Source organism: Erithacus rubecula (assembly GCF_903797595.1).
Source record: "Erithacus rubecula genome assembly, chromosome: 5".
NCBI classification, from domain to species: domain Eukaryota; kingdom Metazoa; phylum Chordata; class Aves; order Passeriformes; family Muscicapidae; genus Erithacus; species Erithacus rubecula.
The window spans coordinates 58,402,638-58,423,893 of NC_136687.1; the positions used below are offsets into that span (position 1 = coordinate 58,402,638).

The 21,256-nt window shown below is 41.8% G+C and overlaps 1 protein-coding gene across 8 annotated transcripts in view; it reads right to left on the reverse strand.

Moving 5' to 3' along the window:
- GAB1 (GRB2 associated binding protein 1) overlaps positions 1–20,846 on the reverse strand; it is a 94,304-nt gene extending 73,458 nt beyond the window's left edge. For 2 of the 8 annotated variants that reach the window (XM_079307379.1, XM_079307380.1), the window contains exon 1: positions 20,171–20,804. In XM_079307379.1, the coding sequence (XP_079163505.1) occupies positions 20,171–20,242 (72 nt within the window). In that variant the 5' untranslated portion in view covers positions 20,243–20,804. Of the gene's footprint in view, positions 1–20,170 lie in introns of all 8 variants that reach the window. The other 6 variants (XM_079307378.1, XM_079307382.1, XM_079307381.1 and 3 more) reach the window with 6 other exon arrangements.
- Positions 20,847–21,256: the final 410 nt, after the last annotated feature.

Consider the following 21,256-nt stretch of genomic DNA (forward strand, 5'->3'; position numbering starts at 1 on the left):
GCAAGGTGCCTCTAACTTGTTGCTATTTTTACCAGTAAATCTTGTCCTAAAAATATTTGCGTGGGGGAGGAGGAAAATAAAAAAAAAAAAAAAAAAAAGGAGGATTAAGTGGGGTGTCAACTAAAAACTTCTCATCAAATGCATGCATGTATTTGAAAGCAAATAAATGGCTTTGATGCTGCTCCACAGTGATGTCTACAACTCAGAAGAGAAAACAGGCAGGCAGGATCTCACATTAACAAAGAGGTGGGAGATTCAAAACCAGAGATGAAGAAAGCACACACTTGTACTGAACTCTCAAAACAAGTTATTCCAGTTTAACATTTTTCTTCCTGAACTGACATAGCATAAATAAGAACCAATGAACTAATGAAATGCAAAGCTTATCCTGAAGCATGAAAGTATTATAATTGTGCTGTGCTTTGCTAATTTTAGAAGATGAAGAAGAATGACTATACTATAATAAGTCAAATGTAAATATATAAGGCCATCCAATCACCCACAGTGCATGCAGCCCACATTACTCAATTCTCCTCTGCCTCTTCTCAGTTTAAGGCAATAACAGCAGCAAGGAATTCTTCTAACTCCAATTTGCTAGATAAAGCTATTTTACTCCAGAGTAAGTTTAAAATTTACCAGTCACAATTTCCTTCACTTCAAGGCTGAGCTTCTGCCTGTTTCTGAACACAGAGGAATGTCAGACAGGGAGATACAGAGCTGTAAACTCTAATGCCTGCACAGTGCTCCATGCCCCTTTCTGCTCCACCAGCATCTCTGAATCCCAGGAAAAGCCAGATTTTCATCCCTGTGGTACCCACACACTGCACTAACATCACTGTAGTCTGAAAGTGGCAGTTTCTTACATGGCACACAAAATAATTGGACTGAAAATTCAAATAATGGAAAGAAAAAAACAAAACACCAAAAAACTCCCAAACTGCTGCAAAGTTTCAGATGAGGGAACATCTTCCCTTCTAGTTGCTATTTCCTGATAAAAATCACTATGGGTCATGGCCTCTCCTGTTACAAAACCAGCATTTTGCACAAACCTTTCTCCTCTAACACAGATCATGGAAGTCAGATAACTGCTCAGAAATATTGAAACACAAGCCACATGGTAAACTATACATAAATATAATAAATACATCACTATCTGCACTTAAAGTTACCCTAAGAAACTCTGAACAATCCACCCCAAGCAAACCATAAGCACATTAGGAAAGCTATCCAAATAGGAAAAGTCAGGAAAATCAAAGGTAATGAAACTACATTTACTTCCAACCTTTTGGGAGAGTGGGGAGAGTAAAAGAAAAAAAAAATCTGGAAATATATTGCTTCAGTGGAGCAGTTTTCTGATTAAATTTTATTATTGCTTTCATGTTAAAATATACAATTTTTTACTTTGACAGAAATAATAATTAAATATTTCAATTTTATCAAAGCATTTTCCTACAAAGGTCATTAAATCCCTGGTTTATAATTAAATACTTCAATTCATCTAGATAAAAATTCTGAATAACTCTCTTGAGGGAAACTTCAGATTCTTAGAGACAAACAAATAGTACATAATAATGTTCAGAAGGGACAACAAAAAGCAATTCTAGGGCTCAAAGCCCCAAATTTTTATGAGAAAACCTGATTCTATAGCTGAAGCAGTTCTCATGAACAAAACTGGCGAAAAATATTTTAACTGCAGAACTTGGTTCACAAGCAGACTAATTTCATGTTTTTCTGTTCAGCACAATAGTGATCAACTTACAGCAGCTCTGATTAACTGTCTCACTAGAAAAATTCTTTCCTAGATTTTGCTTTCCATTAACTCATGAAGCTTGGTTCAAGAGAAAAATAAAATTTTCCTTAGCATTTGAAGTGCACAATGACTACTACATTCTTATTACACTAGATCTTCTCAGAGAAAACAGCTGTTCATAGTAGCTATATTATATGAAATACCAAAAATGTTCTTGTGATAAACTCCAAAAGGTCACCAGAAGACCAATAAGGCAGTGAGCCTGGGAAAGGGGCTTAAGAAAAATAATTCACCTCACTTGATACAAACTGTCCATCAACACGTTTTCACTAAATTTCAGAACAATCCATAAGACCATCAATAAGAAAATCTGCAACTCCCATTTGCCTCTGTCAGGAAGTCAGGTCCCTTGATTTATTTTTTTAATACAAAATTCTGCTATAAAATACGGTATTTTTTGATCGTGCCTGATTTCCCGCAATCTGCAAAAAATGGATACCATCCTTGTAGGTGTGTCTGAAAAGCACAGAGATTTCATGTGCCATGAGTGTGTCACAGCACAGGGGCATTTTTTGCCAGTGCTGTGTAAGATATTACAGTACATTCACGTAGCTCTGCAGACTTCACCACACTCACCCAACAAGACAGGCGAGTTTGGCTTATACAATACGTAAACAAGCCTTAGAGCAAACATGCAGTAGAACAAGTTGAAACATTGGTTACATTAGTTAAACCTCATTACACCTGAGTAGCCTCTTCATTTCCAGTTATTCCCATTAAGAACACTGCAGGTTTGCAAGATCAGAAAATAACAAGTCATCACCATCTCCACCCCCCTCCTGGACTCCCCTTCCAGGAATACTTGGCACAGATTGATGCAGCAGAACAATTGGAGAGTGCACAAACAGGTCTGGACCATTTCCAATTTGCTTTCCCATCGATATGCAGACAGCTCTATCTTTTTGCCCCAATCAGGGTCATTGCAAAACTGAAAACATGCAGCCTGGTCAGTTTTAGCTCTACCAGCAGCAGCCCTAGGTGCTTGATCTGTCACTGTGTGCAGGATCCTCACACAGTGAGGTGCATTACACAACTATTTGGACAGCAATAGACTTGGATTCCATCACCAAATCACAGAATATTCTGAGTTGGAAGGGGTAGCACAAAGGATACAAGGCTTATCTCCTGTGCACAATAATTAATTCTGCTTTGTCACATATTCTCAGGGAATTTCTCCAAGACTTGTGAAAATAGAAAGCAGCAGTCCCAATGGCCATGTCACCACTAAATGTTTCTTCCAGCTCCAAATCACTTCAGACTTGCCTGGCACAATTTGGGAGAAAAGTACCTGATGGAGGAACAGTCCAGGGAAGACACAACTGATGCTGTCAAAGCACCTGAAAGCTCCAAAGCTTTCTGCCCCACTCAGATGAGGGAATGCATGCTGCAAATTCCATTGCCTTCAGGTTTTGTTATATTAAAAATAAAATTTAGAAAAACCTAATTATTTTATTATTAGAGTAGTGAGATCATCAAATGAAAGAAAATTTGGCTTTATAGTTAAAATTGCATTCCTTCAGGGGTCAGTTTCATATTTGTGTTTGCTTTTATATCTCAGTGGAATTTGAACCATGCACTCTATTTGGGGCTTTACTGAAGGATGACCACAAAGAAACTTTACAGCTGATACAGAGGAGAGCAGCTTATCTTGGCAGTGCTCCCAAAAGAGCAGAGATAATTTCTGTGCTCACCAGTCTCTATTCTGTCAGTTGTTCCTAGGCACAAATTCAAGCCATTTTGGCCTTCATGGATCTCCACATGGGCAAAGTCCAAACTACAAAGGAATCTCTTAAACTGCCCAGATTAGACTAAAAAAAAAGAGTAATTACATGTAAAACCTGCTGCATGCTTCCCAAACAGAGAAAGATGTTTTCCAATTTGAAGGTTTCTGAAATATTTGTATGTAGCTCCTTCCTTCAGTATAGACATAAGAGCATTTTGTGAATAGAATAACCACACAACTTCTTTGTACATATAATAGAAGAAATCAATCTTGATTGATAACAGAATGAAAAAAAGCACCCTCTAGTTCTAATAATTTGGAAAACAGTTTTATCACTTAATCCTAAACTTAGTGCAGAGTTTAAAGCCAGAGATAAATCTGCTGGAGCAGGCAGGAAAAATAATAATATATAAGTCACTATAGAGATACAGTGTAGTTATGAATGGCATTAAATACAACCTTCAAGGAGACTGCATTTTATGAATTTATGAAGAAAAAAGTAGTTGTGGTATTTAGAGATATACAGGCCACTCCTGATTGTCTTTATCAATGTCCTGGATGAAAGGTTCAAGTGCACTCCCAGTAAACTCATGGATTACACCAAGCTGGGTGGGAATGTTGATCTGCAGGAGGACAGGAAGGCTCTGCAGAGGGATCTGCACAGGCTGGATCCATGGGACAAGGTCAGGTGGCCAAGAAGGACAGTGGCATCCTGGCCTGGATCAGCAATAGTGTGGCCAGCAGGACCAGGACAGGGATTGTCCCCCTGCACTCAGCACTGCTGAGGCTGCACCCCAAATCCTGTGGTTATCCCTCAATAAAAGAAACATTGAGATTCTGGAGTGTGCCCAGACTAGGGAAAGATCTGCACAAATCCTGTGAGGAGCAGCTGAAAGAGCTGGAGCTCTGTAGCCTGGAGAAAAGGATGCTCAGGGTTGACTTTATTGCTCTCTACAATCCCCTGAACTGAGGCTGTAGTGAGGTGAAGCTGGCCTCTTGTACACATTAACAAGAAATAGCAGAAGAGAAAATGGTCTCAAGTAGTGCCAGGAGAGGTTTAGATTGAGTATTAGAAAAAAAATCTTTATGGAAAAGGTGGTCAAGCACTGGAAAAGACTGCCCAGAGAAGCAACAGGATTGTCATTCCTGGAAGAGCTCAAACCCACACAGATGTGATCCTTAGGGACACAATTTAGTGGTGGAAGGGGCAGTACTGGTTTAACAGCTGAACTCAAAGATCTCAGAGGTCTTTTTCAACCTTAATGATTCCAAGAATATGAACAGCAAGCCTGACACAAATAAAAACCAACCCAGCAGCTACAGTTGTCTCTGTCTAGAAAATGCCTGCATGCCCAGCCAATGGTGAATGTGAGCAAGGCCATCTACAAGTTCCTGGAATGGGCAACTCCAGTGGTGAAGAGGTTTAAATGTCAGGGAAATGTTGGGCATATGCTAAAGGAACAGAGATGTCACCTGCAAAGACAACTCCCAAGGAAACAGAAAATACACTTAATTTGGTAGCAAAACATTTGGCTGATAAAAGGCAGCATTTAGGAGCAGAGAGATTGAGTGTGTGCCATTGATGCAAAGTTGACACAAAATGAGCATGAGGAGCCATCCACAGACAGATCAATGGCAAGGCAGAGCAAAGATGAACAGATACAAGCTGACACAGAAGCTGCAGACCTTCAAGGGAAAGTGAGACCAAAAGGAAAAGGAAAAAAAGAAAATAAAAGACTACTACCTCTTAAGAAAGACATTAATTAAGTTACAAGAGTAGCAGGTTATTATGTCACAAGGTTAAATACAAGAGCTCAAGCAAGGAGTTTTTGATTGCTTCTAAAGTGAATAAAGGTGAAAAGGAAAAAAATAAATAGAATGAATATCAGCTTGGAAAATGTCACCTGCAGGCCTCTGCAGGCATCTGCCAAAGTCATGAGATAAAACTGAGCCAGGTTAAAGCCAAGGCTTCACCTTCTGGGAAAGCTCTTGGCTCCAAATTTTGCTCCAGCCAGCTCCTCATAGATAATCTTCTGCAAGACTTATTTATTTACCCACCATTTTACCTGAAGGACACAAGAATGGAGATTTTGTGAAGATTTTCCTATTTCTTACTAAGAAGGCACAGAGATATATTTCATAAGCACATCACTAATTTCTAAGCTGTTTAAACTGCTTTAATTACTGTATATATATATATATATATATAAACATCAAGAGGTTCTGGTAATCACTGAAAAACTGTGTTTTATTACATTTAGAATATATCCTTATTTGGACATTGAGGAAAGTTTTACCACACTCAAATGAATTTCCCCTTGGTCTTTCAAATAATTTCATTAATAATACTTAATTTTTAACCGAGACACATAACAAACTTGGAGAGCTCTCCCATTTTTTATTAAAGTTACAATAACACATGACTAACAGAGCTGCAGTGTGCCCTTGTTATCACACACAATAATTACCCCAAACAAACTTTCTGAATTACGCCATTGAAATCTTAAAGATTTGCTGGGTTCTGTCTGATCTTTGTGATGCACCCTTGGGTAATTTCACCCTTGTGAAATTGTCCTCATAAATCAAAAGCTGTCCTGCAATCCCATCTGCACCTGGGGACCTTTTTCTACAGGTGAATAAGAATGAAGGTTACCAGAGAAAAACAGAAGTTCAGAGGAGTTACATTTAATAGCCTCAATGAACTCTCTTCCAATCAGTCTTTTTTTTTAATGGTGTAGCCTGCAGTTTAGGGATCTGTTATAAAAAAAAAAAAAAATTAATCAGTGTTGGATGCTGCACTTCTTGATGAAAATCCAAAATTAACACTTAGAGCCAACAAGTTCTATTTTGAAATGGTTCAATTCACTAAGGAGATGACTGCTTTCCCCAAATGATGCAGACTTGTCTGCTGTTGTCTTGGCCAATTCAGAGGCTTGTTATTCACTACTTGGCTGATTTCAAAATCACACTACCCCTTCAGAAAGTTGCAGAGACTATGACATCACATTTATGATAATTTATTGCACAATTACAGTGGCTACATCCCTGGATTTTATTTCATGGGAAAGCATGTTTCTACTACAGTCTCAACTATTTTCTTGGTTTACATCTGGCCAAAGTCACAAGTTTTAATATAAAGCTTAGCATGATTTTTTTCATAATACCATAGAGGTGTTTAATAGCAATTTAAGGCTGCATAGCTCGATTGCCTAGAGAAATATTTGCACTTTACAATGAGACTTACTGTAATTTCACAAGCAACTCAGAACTGCAGCTTAACAAGTTGCTAAAAATCATACAACACTCCATCAGAATTCACTTTAATGCTACTTATGTCTTCTTAAAGAAATAAAAAGCTCAACATCCTTTGAGAAGGCAAATTGTCATTGCCCCAGATGAATGACAATAATGCAATCACTGAAATTCAATGCAAGAGTATAATTTAATAACCTCAAATTCCAATGGAAAGATCTGCATACCACTGTGATGTTTATTGACTAGAACTGATAAAATAGTACTGTGGAACATTTCAAGACAAAGTAATGCAAATGACTGCAAAACTGGGTTTCATTGTACTTTGGTCAGTGTTATCTTCATTCTAACCAAAACACTTTATATTACAAGCCTTAAAGACAATAACAGACAGGCACTATAATACTATAATTACAGGACCCAGCCCTTACATTTTTGCTACTGATTCAGCAAAACTTTCACCACATAGCACAGAAAGGACACATAAGTATTTTCTACATTATTTAACATGGCATTTATTTTAGTATGTACTATTAAGTTCCAAGAATTACAAAATTATGTAGCAAACAGATAAAAATATTTTCATGTAATTGTTTCCACATGGTACAGTATTATGATGAAAGAGGTTGTCATGATTTTAGATTGGAATATATTATTAGGAGAATAATGTCTTCTATCACAATACTTTCTTTCCAATTCCCAAATATGTACAATAGTACACTACCCAAATTGCACTCCCCAAAAAATTACTTTTATATTCCACATATAAGACTCATTTCAACCTCAACCATAGGAAAAAGAAACTCCTCCCACTACTGTGAAATAAAATGTAAATTCTTTCATTGCACATAGGCAAACAGTGCAAGTAGACAATGATGGCAAAAGAGTATCCAACCCAACCACAACTAAAACAAGCTCTCAGGTTCAAAGTCTCCCAAACTTATCTGAGGAACTTCATCCATTCATTTACTGACTGGATGAGAAAACATGGCACAAGGGAAAGCCCCATGTCCCTGTGCATATGCAGGCTCAGCCAGAACAAACTGCAACAAGAGGCATTCCTATGGCATGTAATAGCAGGGTTCCTTTGCTTCAATTATTTTCTGAAACTGGTATTAAACTAGGCTAGAGTAAAATTCTGTTGCTTTTTCTTATTGGTACAACCTGCAAAATGGTTTTGGTAGGTTTTTTTATTATCTGCATAGAGAATATGCTCTTCCCATGCTATACACCACACTGTCTGAAAAGTCAGGATAAGTTGTAACTTAAGGAAAAGGTGATCTCTTTATCTTTTACAAGAAAGCTTAATTAAGTCACCAAAATATTCAGGGTGTTCTTACATCACCTAATCTATCCTAAACATATTTAACTTACTCTCACCTTCTTGCATCTTAGCAGTAAGGTCCAGAGAGGGAAGTGAGGAGGCACAGATTGGTAGGACAAGTGCAAAGCTGCCAAAACAAAGACTGGATCTTCCCTCTGCTGTCTCCATTCACCAAGTGAAGTCCATTTAACAATTCCACATGCAGTGCAGGAGCCTCTGTGTTCAACACAGTGTGAGGCTGATCTATGATGATTCAAGATGAATTTTCTTCATAAAGGACAGTAGAGTGCAAATGGAATGGGAGGGGTGGGGAGCCTCCATGGGTGTTAGCTGTGCCTTCTCTGCATCATTCTGGAGCCACAGCAACTCAAAAATAAAATACAGGATTCTCAAAGCTAAGAAAGAGGAGTAATAACATGAAGAGTGAGGATGACATACTCCTATTTTGCAGCTTTTACAAATGTGGTTGGAGACAAACAGCAGGCTGATGGAGGCTGACACATTCTCCAAAGTATCCTGTGTTATCTTCTGGCACTGCAGTGAAAGAATCCAAAAAATGAGCAAAGCCTGAATGTTTGAGAGAGCAGGCAGAGTTTGTCCCAAGTGAGTGGTTAGATGACCCACACATGTACCTCAGCACTGTGCCTGCATGCCAGGTGTGAGAGAGCCAAGGGGCACACCAGCAGCAGCAAGACTCGAGGCAATCCCCTTGCTACTGTCATTACCTGCAGGAGCTCAGGGCCCACTGTTCCTGCTCTGCTTTTATCATCCACTGGCATTCACCTGCTTGGCCTGATCAGCTCCACCAGTTTGGAAGATGGGAAAGACAAGGAAATCAGCTGGCCACAGAAGCATGCAGTAAGCAGCTTGCCCAACCTGCACACAAGTGAATTAGCCTCCCTGCCAGAGGGACCCCCTCCACCTCCATAAACACTATCTCAATGTTTGGAAAGGTGCCAGGAGTAAAATGTTTGTTTACTGCAGGCAGGAAGAGCTACCTATGATTCAGACATTAGGAAGTGACATGAAGGACTAAATTATGCAATTTAAAAAGTAGGAAAATAAACACAAAATAGTTGCAATGAGAGGAAGAAGAAGGAGGAGGAGGAAAGGATGAAGAGACACAAGTTTTGTATCTTGGCTCCCACTTGTGCAGGGCTGAAGCCATCATTGCAGCAGGAGGCTCCCATAGGATTCCTTCACCTTTTCACCCTCATTCTAGAGCCTTCAGCCAGGGACTTTCCTCCTCAGCACTGAGTAAGAAACATCTGTCCAGCTCAGTCTCCCAGTTGGAAAGGACAGATCACAGTCTTCCTTATTCCTCATTTTAAGCCAATTGAGATCTCAGATCATTCCATTTGCCCTCCCTTTAAACAACAACTACCTGAAGCAAAGGGTCCAAGAGCTCATTCTCCAGCCAGCTAAGGGAGGTGGGAACACTCTCCAGCTCTGTCCAATGCTGGCTGCAGACACTGATAGGAAAACCTCTTCCCGTAAGCAGAAGGCAGGAGAAGCACCCCAGTGGGAATTGCACTGCCTTCCCAGCAGTTGTTGGAAGCAATCTCAGCAGAGCTGCTTATGACTTTGCACCTCCCATCCACTGTTTGTTAGATCCCAGCAGAAGTTTAAAGTTTCTTAAGCTGCAATAATAATCTGCATTATTAACGTGCCCGTTCCAAGGCTAAAAGAGCAAACAAGCAGATTTGTATCACAATGAGTTATGGCTGTACTGTAAGAAAACCCCACCAAAGAATACTCTCAAAATTATGTAATGATAGTGGTGCCTCCATTCTATTATCAGTAAAAATTTTCCTGTAAGTCTCTTTATAAATCAGACAATAAATTCCTGCTCTTTCTTTTTTCCTCCTGGAGCTGCAGAGATTCACAGAACAACAGAGCCATCAGAGCAAGGAAAAACTCAAAGGACTGTGAATTAACTTAGCACTGAAGTACACACCATAGCAGAAAACTTTGTAGTTACTTGTCCTGGGACAAAATTACCCTGGGATGAAACCAGGGTTAAGTTTCCCAATTTACACTAGTGAGTCACTTGTATGCTACTCTTCAGTTTAGATCTTCCCCCTGCCCCATTTCTCCCTTCTCCACTCCAAAACTCCAGAAAAGAAAAAAACAGGTTTTATTTTAGCAATGACTGACTCCTGAGTGAACACAAATGTATCCTCTCTGCTGACAGACATTTGGTAGTGAAGAGTCATTTTAGTTATTTCTCATAGTGCTGAGAAGCTTATGCAATTTAACTCCATTTGTGCACACAGACAACTGCATTAGATAGGTCATAACTAAGAGCGTGACATGACCTCAGCTTTGAGCTTTGAGGGCATTATTTCACACTGAGTAACAAGCCATTAGGCTGAAAAACTTACTCACACAGCATGATGCAAATAATTTCAGCAATAATTGCATACAAACAGTCAATGGAAATGCACCAGGACATGCAAGATTCAGGAAGACAGACATTGACAATTCTACTCTTGCATTTACTGAAGTTATCTCCCTTAGCAACAGGGAAGGATTTTGTAAACAACAAGTTTACCTAATGCCACCATGAGAACATTACCCAGTGTAACATATAATTGAAAGAAAAAAACATTTCTTTAATGAACAGCACCAAAAGAAATCACAGAATTCTGTAACAAGTAATAGATTCAATAGGGATAAGTTTTTATCAGTTTGTGGCTTAAATCTCAAATTAAGTTCATATAGATCACTACTTTCTAGGAAAACAGAACTGTCAGATGTCATCTCACTCACAGCCTACCTCAGACACTTGCTGCACATCAGCAGAACTAGGAAAAGCCTGGATCTCACAAGTCAACCAAAGGAACCAGTTACAACATGACATTTTACAAGTTTCCTCTTATCACAGCCCAGACCTCCAAGTGTTCATGTTTACAGAAGGGGGATTCTCTCCAAGCCTCCCTGGAATCTCCTGCATTCCCAGTGTGGATAGCACATGGCAGAGCATTCCACTGCCTCATTTGTCCTGGAAAACACCAGCCTCTTCTGTTTCAAACTGCACTCCAAACACTCCCCTCTTTCTCCCTGCCCCCTCTTTTTTTTTAATTAAACAATGCAAGGACAAATTGTCAATTCACATCAAGTTCATACATTATTCTGACATTCTCTTGCTTGGTTGTTTAATGATAAAACAAACACATACCAATCCTTAAATAACCATTAGAGGCATCAAATAAATTATCCTCACCATCTCTTTCCTAACAAGTTCCTTACTTTTCAGTTTTAGTTGCAAAGGGACACACTTGCTGTAAGTATTTCACCCTATATTTAAGGATCACAGATATGTATATGCACTTTTAAAAATGTTTGTTAAATTCTGTATATGGACTTTCAACTGGTTTACATTCCTTATAAAGCAGCAATTCTCCCTGCACTATCCCAAAACCAGGTGCAGCTTCTCCACTACATCCCATGCTGTTTAAGAATCTACATGGAAACACAAACGTCAGAAAACTGCAACAGAAACATGCATTAGGTGTGAATGGGAACATTTGTCTAACACATTACATGACTCAGTGCAGTTACTCTTCATACAAAGGGATAACGACAAACACTGACAGATAATTTTCAGAGCTGCTCTTTTTTTTTTTTTTTTTAAGAAATGGGTATCATCCTGTTTTGAAACTCAAAATCCATTTTTCATCTGATATCATTTGTGTGTTTACCCTTTTAATAAGTCTCCCAAAAGCACTGTAATTCTTATGTGTTGATTGCATCAAAGGCTACTAACTGTGTTTGAACAGCTTCCTGCATTCTTATTCCATACCCCAAAACTAATCCAGTGAACTCCTTCTGTCAGAAATAAACACCTACAGAGGGTTTATTTTGCTTTTAAATCCCAAACCCCAGACAACAGAGAAAAATAAACCCAAGTCTAATTGGGTGTTGTTTTTCTTTCCCCCCCTTTTCCTTTGAGGCAGAAGCACTGCAGAGCCTGGTGCAGCTCAGAGAGAAGAGGAGAGGAGGCTGCTGGCCTGTTCCACTGAAACCCATGGCATTCCTCCTCCCAGGGTGGAGACAGGCTTACCCAGGAGGAAGGAGGGAGCACATCTGCCATCACCCTGCCCCAAGGCTGGCTCTGCTGGGAAGTGGGTGGGGAAGCAGATTTACTTTGTGACAGCCACTATCTCCACTGCCATGAAGGGTTTATCTGGCGTTGTTTTCACTTATAAAGCAGCAGAACAACCCATATGTCACCAGGTAAAGGGATGAGGTTGCTTTTCTCCTGCTAGGCAAGGTTATCCCAATGCCTGGCCACCATCCCCAGCCACTGGCCTGCACAGCAGCCCCATCAAGGTTTGTCATCTGAGCTAGCCAGCCTGTGGCATAAAGCAAAAATGACCTCCTTTTAAAAAACACAAGAGAGGGAAAAGCTTTCTTCTGGCTTCCTAGAAATTCTCAGACAAAAGAACAAGCTCCTGAAAAGGTGTCATCCTTAAATCAGTCTGCCGAGAAATCACCGTGCAATATAAAAAGGAGAAGTTTTTCATTTAATTCACTTCTTGATGTGGAGCCTAAACTCGGCTGTCTGAAGAGACAGGCTGGATCTTGGCATAGCTTCCTAGCTGAAGTATCACCTCTTTCTCCAGGTATGTTTTCAAACAGAATTGTTTGTATTATGCACAGATATTATATATAATAATACAGAAGCCATATGGACACAGCTGCCTGACCTTTTTAATTACATGTTGCTGTGCCACCAGTTCCAAGAGAGACAACTCCAAATACCCCATTTGCCATTTACCCCAAATAGCTGCCATTTACCAAGAAAAAAAAAAAAAAAAAACCGAAGAAAAATGTGTCACTATAACCTCAGGGAGTTTAATCATAATGTTGCAATTTTGGGGCATAAAAAGCAATTACATGTATACATTCTCAGTTAAGAAACAAAAACACAACTAGAAAAGGATGTGAGTTCAACAGAGAGCTCTGTCTCTTTCACCTCACAAAAAGTTACCTTGTAAACATTTCCCACTGGATACTGCTAAGGAGACAGTCAGATACTAACACAAGAGTACTTTTTGCAACTAAAAGCACTGTGGCATGTTTCAAAGAGCTTCAAAAGTTCCCCGTGAGAAACAAAACCTTTGTCAACAGCTGGAAGCAAACACAAGTACAAAAAACATACTACGTAACCTTTTATTGGAAGCTAGGGGTGCTTTTCTTTCAAAAAACCCAAAAGGTTCACAAATACAACTAGCATATTGCACTGAACAATGCTTGCAAAGCTAATGTTATTTGTGCAACTATGAATGCTTTTCCTAAAGCAAACAAGCCAGAGAATTCATAAAAGAACCAATGTAAAAGCCTAATCAAGAATTGATAAAGGAGGAATTGAAAATAAACAGTATTTTATTGCAGTTGGGATATGGCAGAATCCTCTCTCCATCCTTCCAAAAAAAAAAAAAAAAAAAAAAAAAAAAGGCAATAACGAAATACATAGTACTCCTTTAGAGCTATATAAGGAGCTGAATTCACATTAAAGTCCCTAAAACAGCAGCAAATTACACTATACTTGTGTATATTCAATATATATATATATATCTGTATACAATATATTCACCTGTACACAACACTTACCTGCCTTGACAAGATTATCCCTTTCTGTGTGATCTTTCTCCCTGCCTTGCTCAAGTAATTTACAAGACATAAGGTCTGTCCCTCCTAATGAAATAGTGCAATGAAATTGCAACAGTTGAACTTGCTTCTATTGGCAATAAAATGATTACTCACAGGAGCACAGAAAACATTAAGGTGATTTTGAAAAGGTCTCAAGAAGTCTGTCACTGCAACACTGCAAAAGTGGGAATGAAAAAATGACGTGAATATTAGCTCTACAACAAAACAGAACTTGCATCTCACCAATTGTTCTTCCCTCTGTGATATAGGAAAATATTTCACCCAATGTAGTTCAGTGGCATCTACTTTTAAACTAGGAAAAGGTGAGAGAAGGACTAAAGAAGTATTAGATATCCAAGCCAGAGTCACCTCCAATCCACAAGTTTATCTTCTTTAAATTTACTACATTTTGAATCACTAATGTTTCTTTCCCTTTTTTTGCCAACATTTCTATCAAAGCCATCAGTAAAATTTAATGGGGAATAAATGTTTTCTAAATGTCTGTAGAAGAGTGCATTTGATTTTAATAATGTGAATCAAAAGCTATGTCAAAAAAGACAAAAATAAAACATGCCTCAGAAGTGACCAAACCTTCATTTCAATATTTTTAAAACTTAAAGAGGGAGAGAAAAGGACACTAGAAACAGTTCTGTTTGTCACTTTCTTCTCTCTCTAAATATGGAAGTGTTGAATACCATGAATTACATTTCAGCTGAGTTACCTGCTCTACCAAAAGTTTCCAGAATTTATACTCATTTTGACAGTCAAGGTCTGTACTTTTTAAGCTAAACTATCCAATAAAACATTTTCTCAATTTATCCTATTAACATTTCACACAGCAGCCTTGGGCTGATGATTGACTGAAAGGCATGCAAAACAAGCTCATTTGTGTATAACTGTAAATTAAAATAATAGTATTTCATTATTTGCTGAGTACATATGTTATTTATACTCAATTTCAATGCTGCAAGACTATGCATACATGGAGGAGTGGCCACTGTGCAGCATCAAGAAAGTGCCAGACACTGGTTTGTTTTCCCACTTTTTCTCCCTGTTAGTTTCTCATTGAACTGTAATCCCCTGTGATTAGCTGCACCAAATCTCATCAACAGACTTATCAAAGTGCAGAAGCCATTGTGAAAAATATCCATAAGTTGCTATACATCCAATTGAGAAACATCTTCAATATAATGAAAGTCAGAATTTGGCTGTTCCTTCATTTCTCACCTATTGTGTTCTCAAATTAAGAGTTACTGTTTCACGTTTGTTGGGAAAAAATCTTCACATCATTTAGCATATTTAGAATATCTGGCTTATTTCATATGTCCAGTAGTTCACCTGGACTTCAAGATGAACAGGACAACTTCTATTAATTAGGTCTACAATTTTCCTGTCTATACCAAGGAAAAAAATCATTCAAGTGGTTCAGGTACCATATGACCCCTCAAGCTCAGAAATGCTTAAATTAGTAGTATGGTAAGCTACATGAAAATTAAAATAACTAGTGAAAGCTAATATTATTATGCACGTTAGACTTTTCAATCTGTTTTATATGCTGGTGCCTGCTCTTACCCTCTGCAAGCAACCTCTGGGAGTTAATTCAGAGCATCCACCACTGATCAGGCACTAAGAGTGCTGCAGCTTTGGCAGCAAAGTCAACACAGCTGCTGATGTCCTGTCAAGGATGACAAATACTTGCATGATGAGTTCCAGGCTCCTCAAGTGAGCCTTACACCCCAGCAGCAAGCTCAGGACACAGCTACAGCCCTAAAGCCATACCCAAGATTCTATCAGCATCTTCAGTAGGCACACAAAACAATGCAACTTCCTCCTATAATCAGCAAAAACACTGTGTCTAGTCATGCTTTCAGCTTCATGGTTTAGGGTTCACTAACCCATCTTTGGAAGGATCAAAAGTCAGGCTGATGTTTTCTGGCCAGTGCACAGCAGAAGGGGAGGGTCAGACTTCCTTCCACAAGTAAGTTTCCCTGCCTGAACACCAATCCCTGTGAGGTATTCAGCAACTTCTTGAGTAGCAAGGCACAATCAAATTTGGATACAAAAGATGTCACATAATGTTACTTGATTACACTCATCTGTCTTGTTAATTTAACTCGACTCAGTTCCACGGGGACAGCACTGAATGATGTCAGACAAGCTCTTCTTGGTTTGGCTTTTTTTTTTCCTGTAAACCAACCAGATCCTTAAATTTGCTCACTGTGCTGATGAAAGATCACCAAAAAAAAAAAAAAGCTTAACACAAATTGCAACTATTATGCTGAATATAACATTTCTTAGCATCATTACATATCTTAGCATATTTAAGTATTACTCAAGACAGAAGATGCACCTATGTGATTAGTGCCAAAGAGCAATCTCCAAACAAAACCACAGCAAAATATTCCACTTCTCTAGCTATGCTAATTCTCTACTTAAAACAATAAGAAAGCTTAACAATCTGGCACTTTTTTAGTCATTGTCTACAATTGAAAAGATTGGAAAATAGTAGGATGCTCTCTGTAGTCTAGTCTGAATCACATCAGTGCCCCTTACATCCAAGGGAGGTCAAGTCCATTTCTCATTTTTAAACTCCTTGCTTTTAAATAACTAAATGAACTCTCTATAGCAATAGCCAAATAACCACAGGATTTTTAGGCATACTTACACCAAAATTAAGGTTTCTTAATTCACTTTCAAAAATCATCTTATGAAGTGTAAGAAGAATGGATAAGTCTATTAGATACAGAAAAATCTGAACAAATTTATCCCAAAGAGTGTTTTTGATGGAGTTTTACCTTCTATCCAATAAAATGTGTTTCTAAGCAGGACATATTAGAATTACAGAACAGTTAGGGTTGGAAGGCACCTCTGGAGATCATCTAGTCCAACACTCCTGGCAAGGCAGGGTCACCTGGAGCAGGTGACACAGGAACATGTCCTGGTGGGGCTGGAATGTCTTCAGAGAGGGAGAGTCCACAACTTCCTTGGGCAACCTGTTCCAGTACTCTACTACCCTCAGAGTAAAGAAGTTCTTCCTCATGTTAAGGTGAAGCTTCCTGTGTTTTTAGTTTATGGCCATTGCTCCTCATCCTGTCACTGAGCACCACAGAAAAGAGTTTGGCATCAACCTCTTGGCACCAGTTTGAGATACTCATTCACTGATGATATTCCCTCAAAACACTGGGAATTACTATATTACATCAGTAGACTTTCTAAAACTGGTTCCAAAAAGCAACTATCAATACTAAGATTCTGATTTAAAGCACATCCAGGTGTCCCACTCAGCCCCAGCCTACCCCAGACAAAAGCATAATCATTCTAGGAGAGTATTTAAGATTTATCCCTATTCCCTCAAGCTTTCCTTCCTTGCTTTACCAAGGGCAGCTGTGTTTAACTATCTGGTGGTTTCCTAGCATAATGGCAGTAAAAAAACCTCTGTGCTGCCACCACAAAGCATCAGCTATTTTAACTGGCACGTGCACAGCAGAGCTGCAACGCAGCAGAAAACCACGAAGCCAAGGTTTGCTGTCACATTTTAAAGGACAGATGGGGACAAAGGGGCTTTCAAATTACTTTTTTTAAAAATAAGGGGACATCCCAGCAAGTTAAAGTGAGCACATAAACATCTGCAAAGTTGAAGGCAATGGAACAAGGGAAGAAAGAAAAACATACAAGATAGCAGAAGCTGTGAAATTTAGCAGTCTCTCCATCTCTCTGCACAAACAAGTTCTTTCATGTACTTGTGAAACCACAGCAGAGGCTGTGGAGAGCTGTGCAGGATTTAGCCCCAGCTCCCTTTTCCTTCTCCTCAACTAAATCCACATCTTGGACTCTCAGCCAGCACCGAAAGTTACCTGTGCTTTCCTCAGAGTTCTGCTGCTGAAAATGACCAGTCTGTTCCCTCAAAGTGCTCTGAACCCCAGCTCTAAGAAACTGACAGCAGGTGCCAATGGCTGTCAGAACATTATTCCCACACCAAAAAACACATGAACAAGGCATGAGAACAGAATTCCTAAGAGGGGAAACAGACATGGCATTAAGGCATACACAAGGAAATTTGATTATTCCACCTGCAGGACAGGGTTGGTTGGAGGCTTTTTACTTTTTTTAGCCTCAGAATGAGCCTGAGCTAGCTTTAATACCATGTCCAACTGTTTCAAACTAAAAATCGAAGTCCCTGTGAAACACATGTCTGTGTACTAGCTTCAAAGAGCTCCTTTCACCCCTCCTAAGAACTAAACCATATTTGACTGCAACTTCAGACTTTTTATCTCCATTCCCAGATGGTAACCTGGGTTTGCCCCAACGCTCGCATGCAAAACCTAATAGAGCGCGAAGTTACAATTTTCCACGTATGCATGTGAAAAGTACGAGCTGCAGAAAAACAGCTTCCCCTTGAAATCACTTTCCCATCTTTTCATCTGGTACAGCCCCTTGAAATACCACCACCATCAAACAGGGCTTTGGAAAAGGCTCTGCTGTGCTTTTCCTTAAGCATAGAATTACAGGGAGCACAAGCCAACCCTCCAGCCAGTGCACTCAGCTAAAGTTCATCGTCTTAAGTACGTCAATTTTTTGTTTGCTCGAAGACGGCGACCGTAATGTCAAGGTCACTTTCAGGTCTTTGAAGGGAGCGTCAGGCTGCAACAGACCAGGCTCTGCAGACAAACAGGAGGAATTTGACTAAGTCCTTCTCTTTTCCAGGAGCAGAAAAGAGTAAAAAATAACGTGTAAGATTTAAACTCATGACCTTACCACGCCAACATAAGCTTGCCGTGTTATCACCCTGATACTCTGCCTACTCAAGAAAAGCAGATCTCCCTTTCAAAGTGAAAATTAAGGAATTACCTCTTTAGGACAGGGAACTACTTAATCAGTGCTGTAGTCAGGGTTTTCCTCTCAAAGGTTCTGGTGTAACTGCAGTGTGGAAGTGAAGCTATAAATACACTGAAGGGACAGCTACATGGAAAAAAGTTGGCATATTTAGAGGCTGATTTATGAGATCAATTTCGGAGGGCAAATTCTGTCCATTTACAGACAGCAACCTCCGTGGGATTTAGAGTTTGAGCGGAATATTTATTGGAAGTTTTGAAAAACGTGAATACTGCTCTTAATTCCTACACGTTGGTAGAGAGGCATTCTGTGAATACACACGCAGACATGGAGAATTGGTAAAAAGTACAGTCCATGTCCAATTCAGCAGGGAAGCAGAACCCTGCTGTGACCCATCAGGATGTTCCCTTTCTTTTGCACAAACAGGATTTTTGACACTGGGAAACAGAGAACGGGCTACCCTAAATATTGGTTTTTTTTATTGAAAGAGTCTCATTCCACAAATTTCCTGGCATTTAAAGAATCCGCCCAGAACAGTTCTTCGAGAAGAGGCTGCTAATCGCTAGCAGACGAAAATAACACGGTCACGTTAAGATCTGTGTTCACAGATTCTCAAATAAATCTGAAGCTTTGCTGCTTTAAAAAAACAAAAGAGAAAAAAAAAATAAGAAGAAAGAAGCGAGAGGAAAAAAAAAAAAAAAAAAAAAAAAAAAAAGCCCAACATTTTGTCCCAATTACACAGATGCCGCGAAAGAAGCCAGGTGCCAATGGGAAAGGGCTCAGGCAGCAGCGATGACTCCTGGCATCACCCATCCCTCCTACGTGACCCGACAGCCTCCCCGGCGGCCCCGCAGCTCCGCTGTGCCCTGTCACGGAATCTGCCCGCTCAGCAAACGCGCTCCATTTTCTCGCCAGCAGCGCGGTGTCCGCTCCTGCCAGAGCGGCAACAGCGGCAGCAACTTCGGCAAAGACACGGGCGCTGCTCTCGCAACTCTCTCCTCTTTCTTCCCGGAGCGGAGAGCAAGGGCAGAGCTGCCGGGGCATCCCCGGCTCCCGCCGGCTCCGGGCCACCAGCCCCCGGAGCGATCCCGCCGGGAGCGCCGCGGAACCGGGGCACCCCCGCCCTCCCCGGCACCGGGAACCAGCCCCGGGACGGCGAGTGTTTACGTTTAAAAATCCAGATATACCGAGCCCGGACCCAGAGGGAAGAGGGGAAAACTCCGCCCCCTCCCTCTGCCGACTCTCTCGGAAAGGCGATAAAAGCTGGGCTGAAACATCTGACCGCTCAGCGCCCCTTTTTTAAGGAGAAAAAAAAAAAATTAAAAAAAAAAAGAGCGAAAAAGAATAAAAAGAAAGGAAGTATGAATAAAAGAAAAGGGAGAATCAAGGCTGGGGAAGCGGCACGGGACGTGCCGTGCAGAAGTCCCGGCTGGAACGGGCCCGGCCGGGAGGGACCGCGCGGGGAGGCCGGGCCGGGCCGGGAGCGGAGCTCCGGCGGGAGAGGAGCGGAGCAGGGAGGAAGGGAGGGAGCGAGGAGGAGCGCGGCCCGCGGCTGGGAGAGGGCACTCACGTAGCGTTTCAACTTCTTCTCCGGCGGCGACTTTCGGAGCCAGCCCGAGCAGACCACCTCGCCGCCGCTCATGGCTGCGCCGCCGCCCGCCGGGGCGCTCCCTCCGCCGGCTGCTCCTTCTCCTCCTCGGGCAGCGGACACGGCAGCGGTGCCCGGGCCGGCCCGGCCGAGGGAGCCGCGATCGGCGGCAGCACCGCGCCCGGCCCGGCCTCCCGGGGCTGCGGGACGAGGGGCGGGACGGGGTGTGTGTGTCTGTCTGTCTCTCTCGCACAACAGCCCGCCGGAGCGGTGCGGGGCTGAGACGGGAGGGTTCCCCCTGCCTCCTCCTCTTCCTCGCCGAGTCACACGGACATCGGGAGAGCCGACAGGGCGGCCGCCGCCCCGCCGCAGCTCGGGCGTCCCGGGGCAGGATCCGGGCTGAGCCGCCGCCCCGCGCCCGTAGCGCCGCCCCGGGACCCGGGACCCTCCCGCGGGCAGGGCCGAGGGGCTGCGCTGCCCGCCGAGCCCGGCGGCTCCCGGCTCGCTGCTTCCCCTCCTTCCTCCTCCCCTGCGCCGGGAGGAGGGGATCGGAGCGCTCCTGCTTCGCCTCGCTCGCCTTCCCCTCCGCGGGGCTGGGGCCGCTCCCTGCCGGCCAGCGAGGGAGGGCTTTTCCCTGGAATCCGCGGCGCCGTGTCCCCCCCGAGCCCCCTTTCTTTCCCTGCCCCCGGCCGGCCCCGCCCCGAGCGCGGCCGCTCCCCCCGAAACTCCGCGGAGCCTTTTGAAACAACAAGGGCTGGCGGCGGGGAGGGACGGGGCGCTTCCGCAGGGATCCTGGGAGCTGTAGGCGGCAGCCGGCGGGGACTGCGGCGGCGCGGAGGGGACGGGGGCTCGGTCACCACCGGGAGAGTAAGCGAACAAAACCCCCAGCAAGCTAACCAACAAATGAAACGCAACCTAAAGATGGTGTTAAAACTACGTTTAAAATAGCGCGGCCAAAGTAAACGCCTCTCAGCGAATCTGAAACTGTCTTAGCGAAAAAAGGGGGAAAAAAAGTTAAAACAACTTTAAAATTATCCAAGTCATTCACTATCTCTGCGTTAAGCGCTC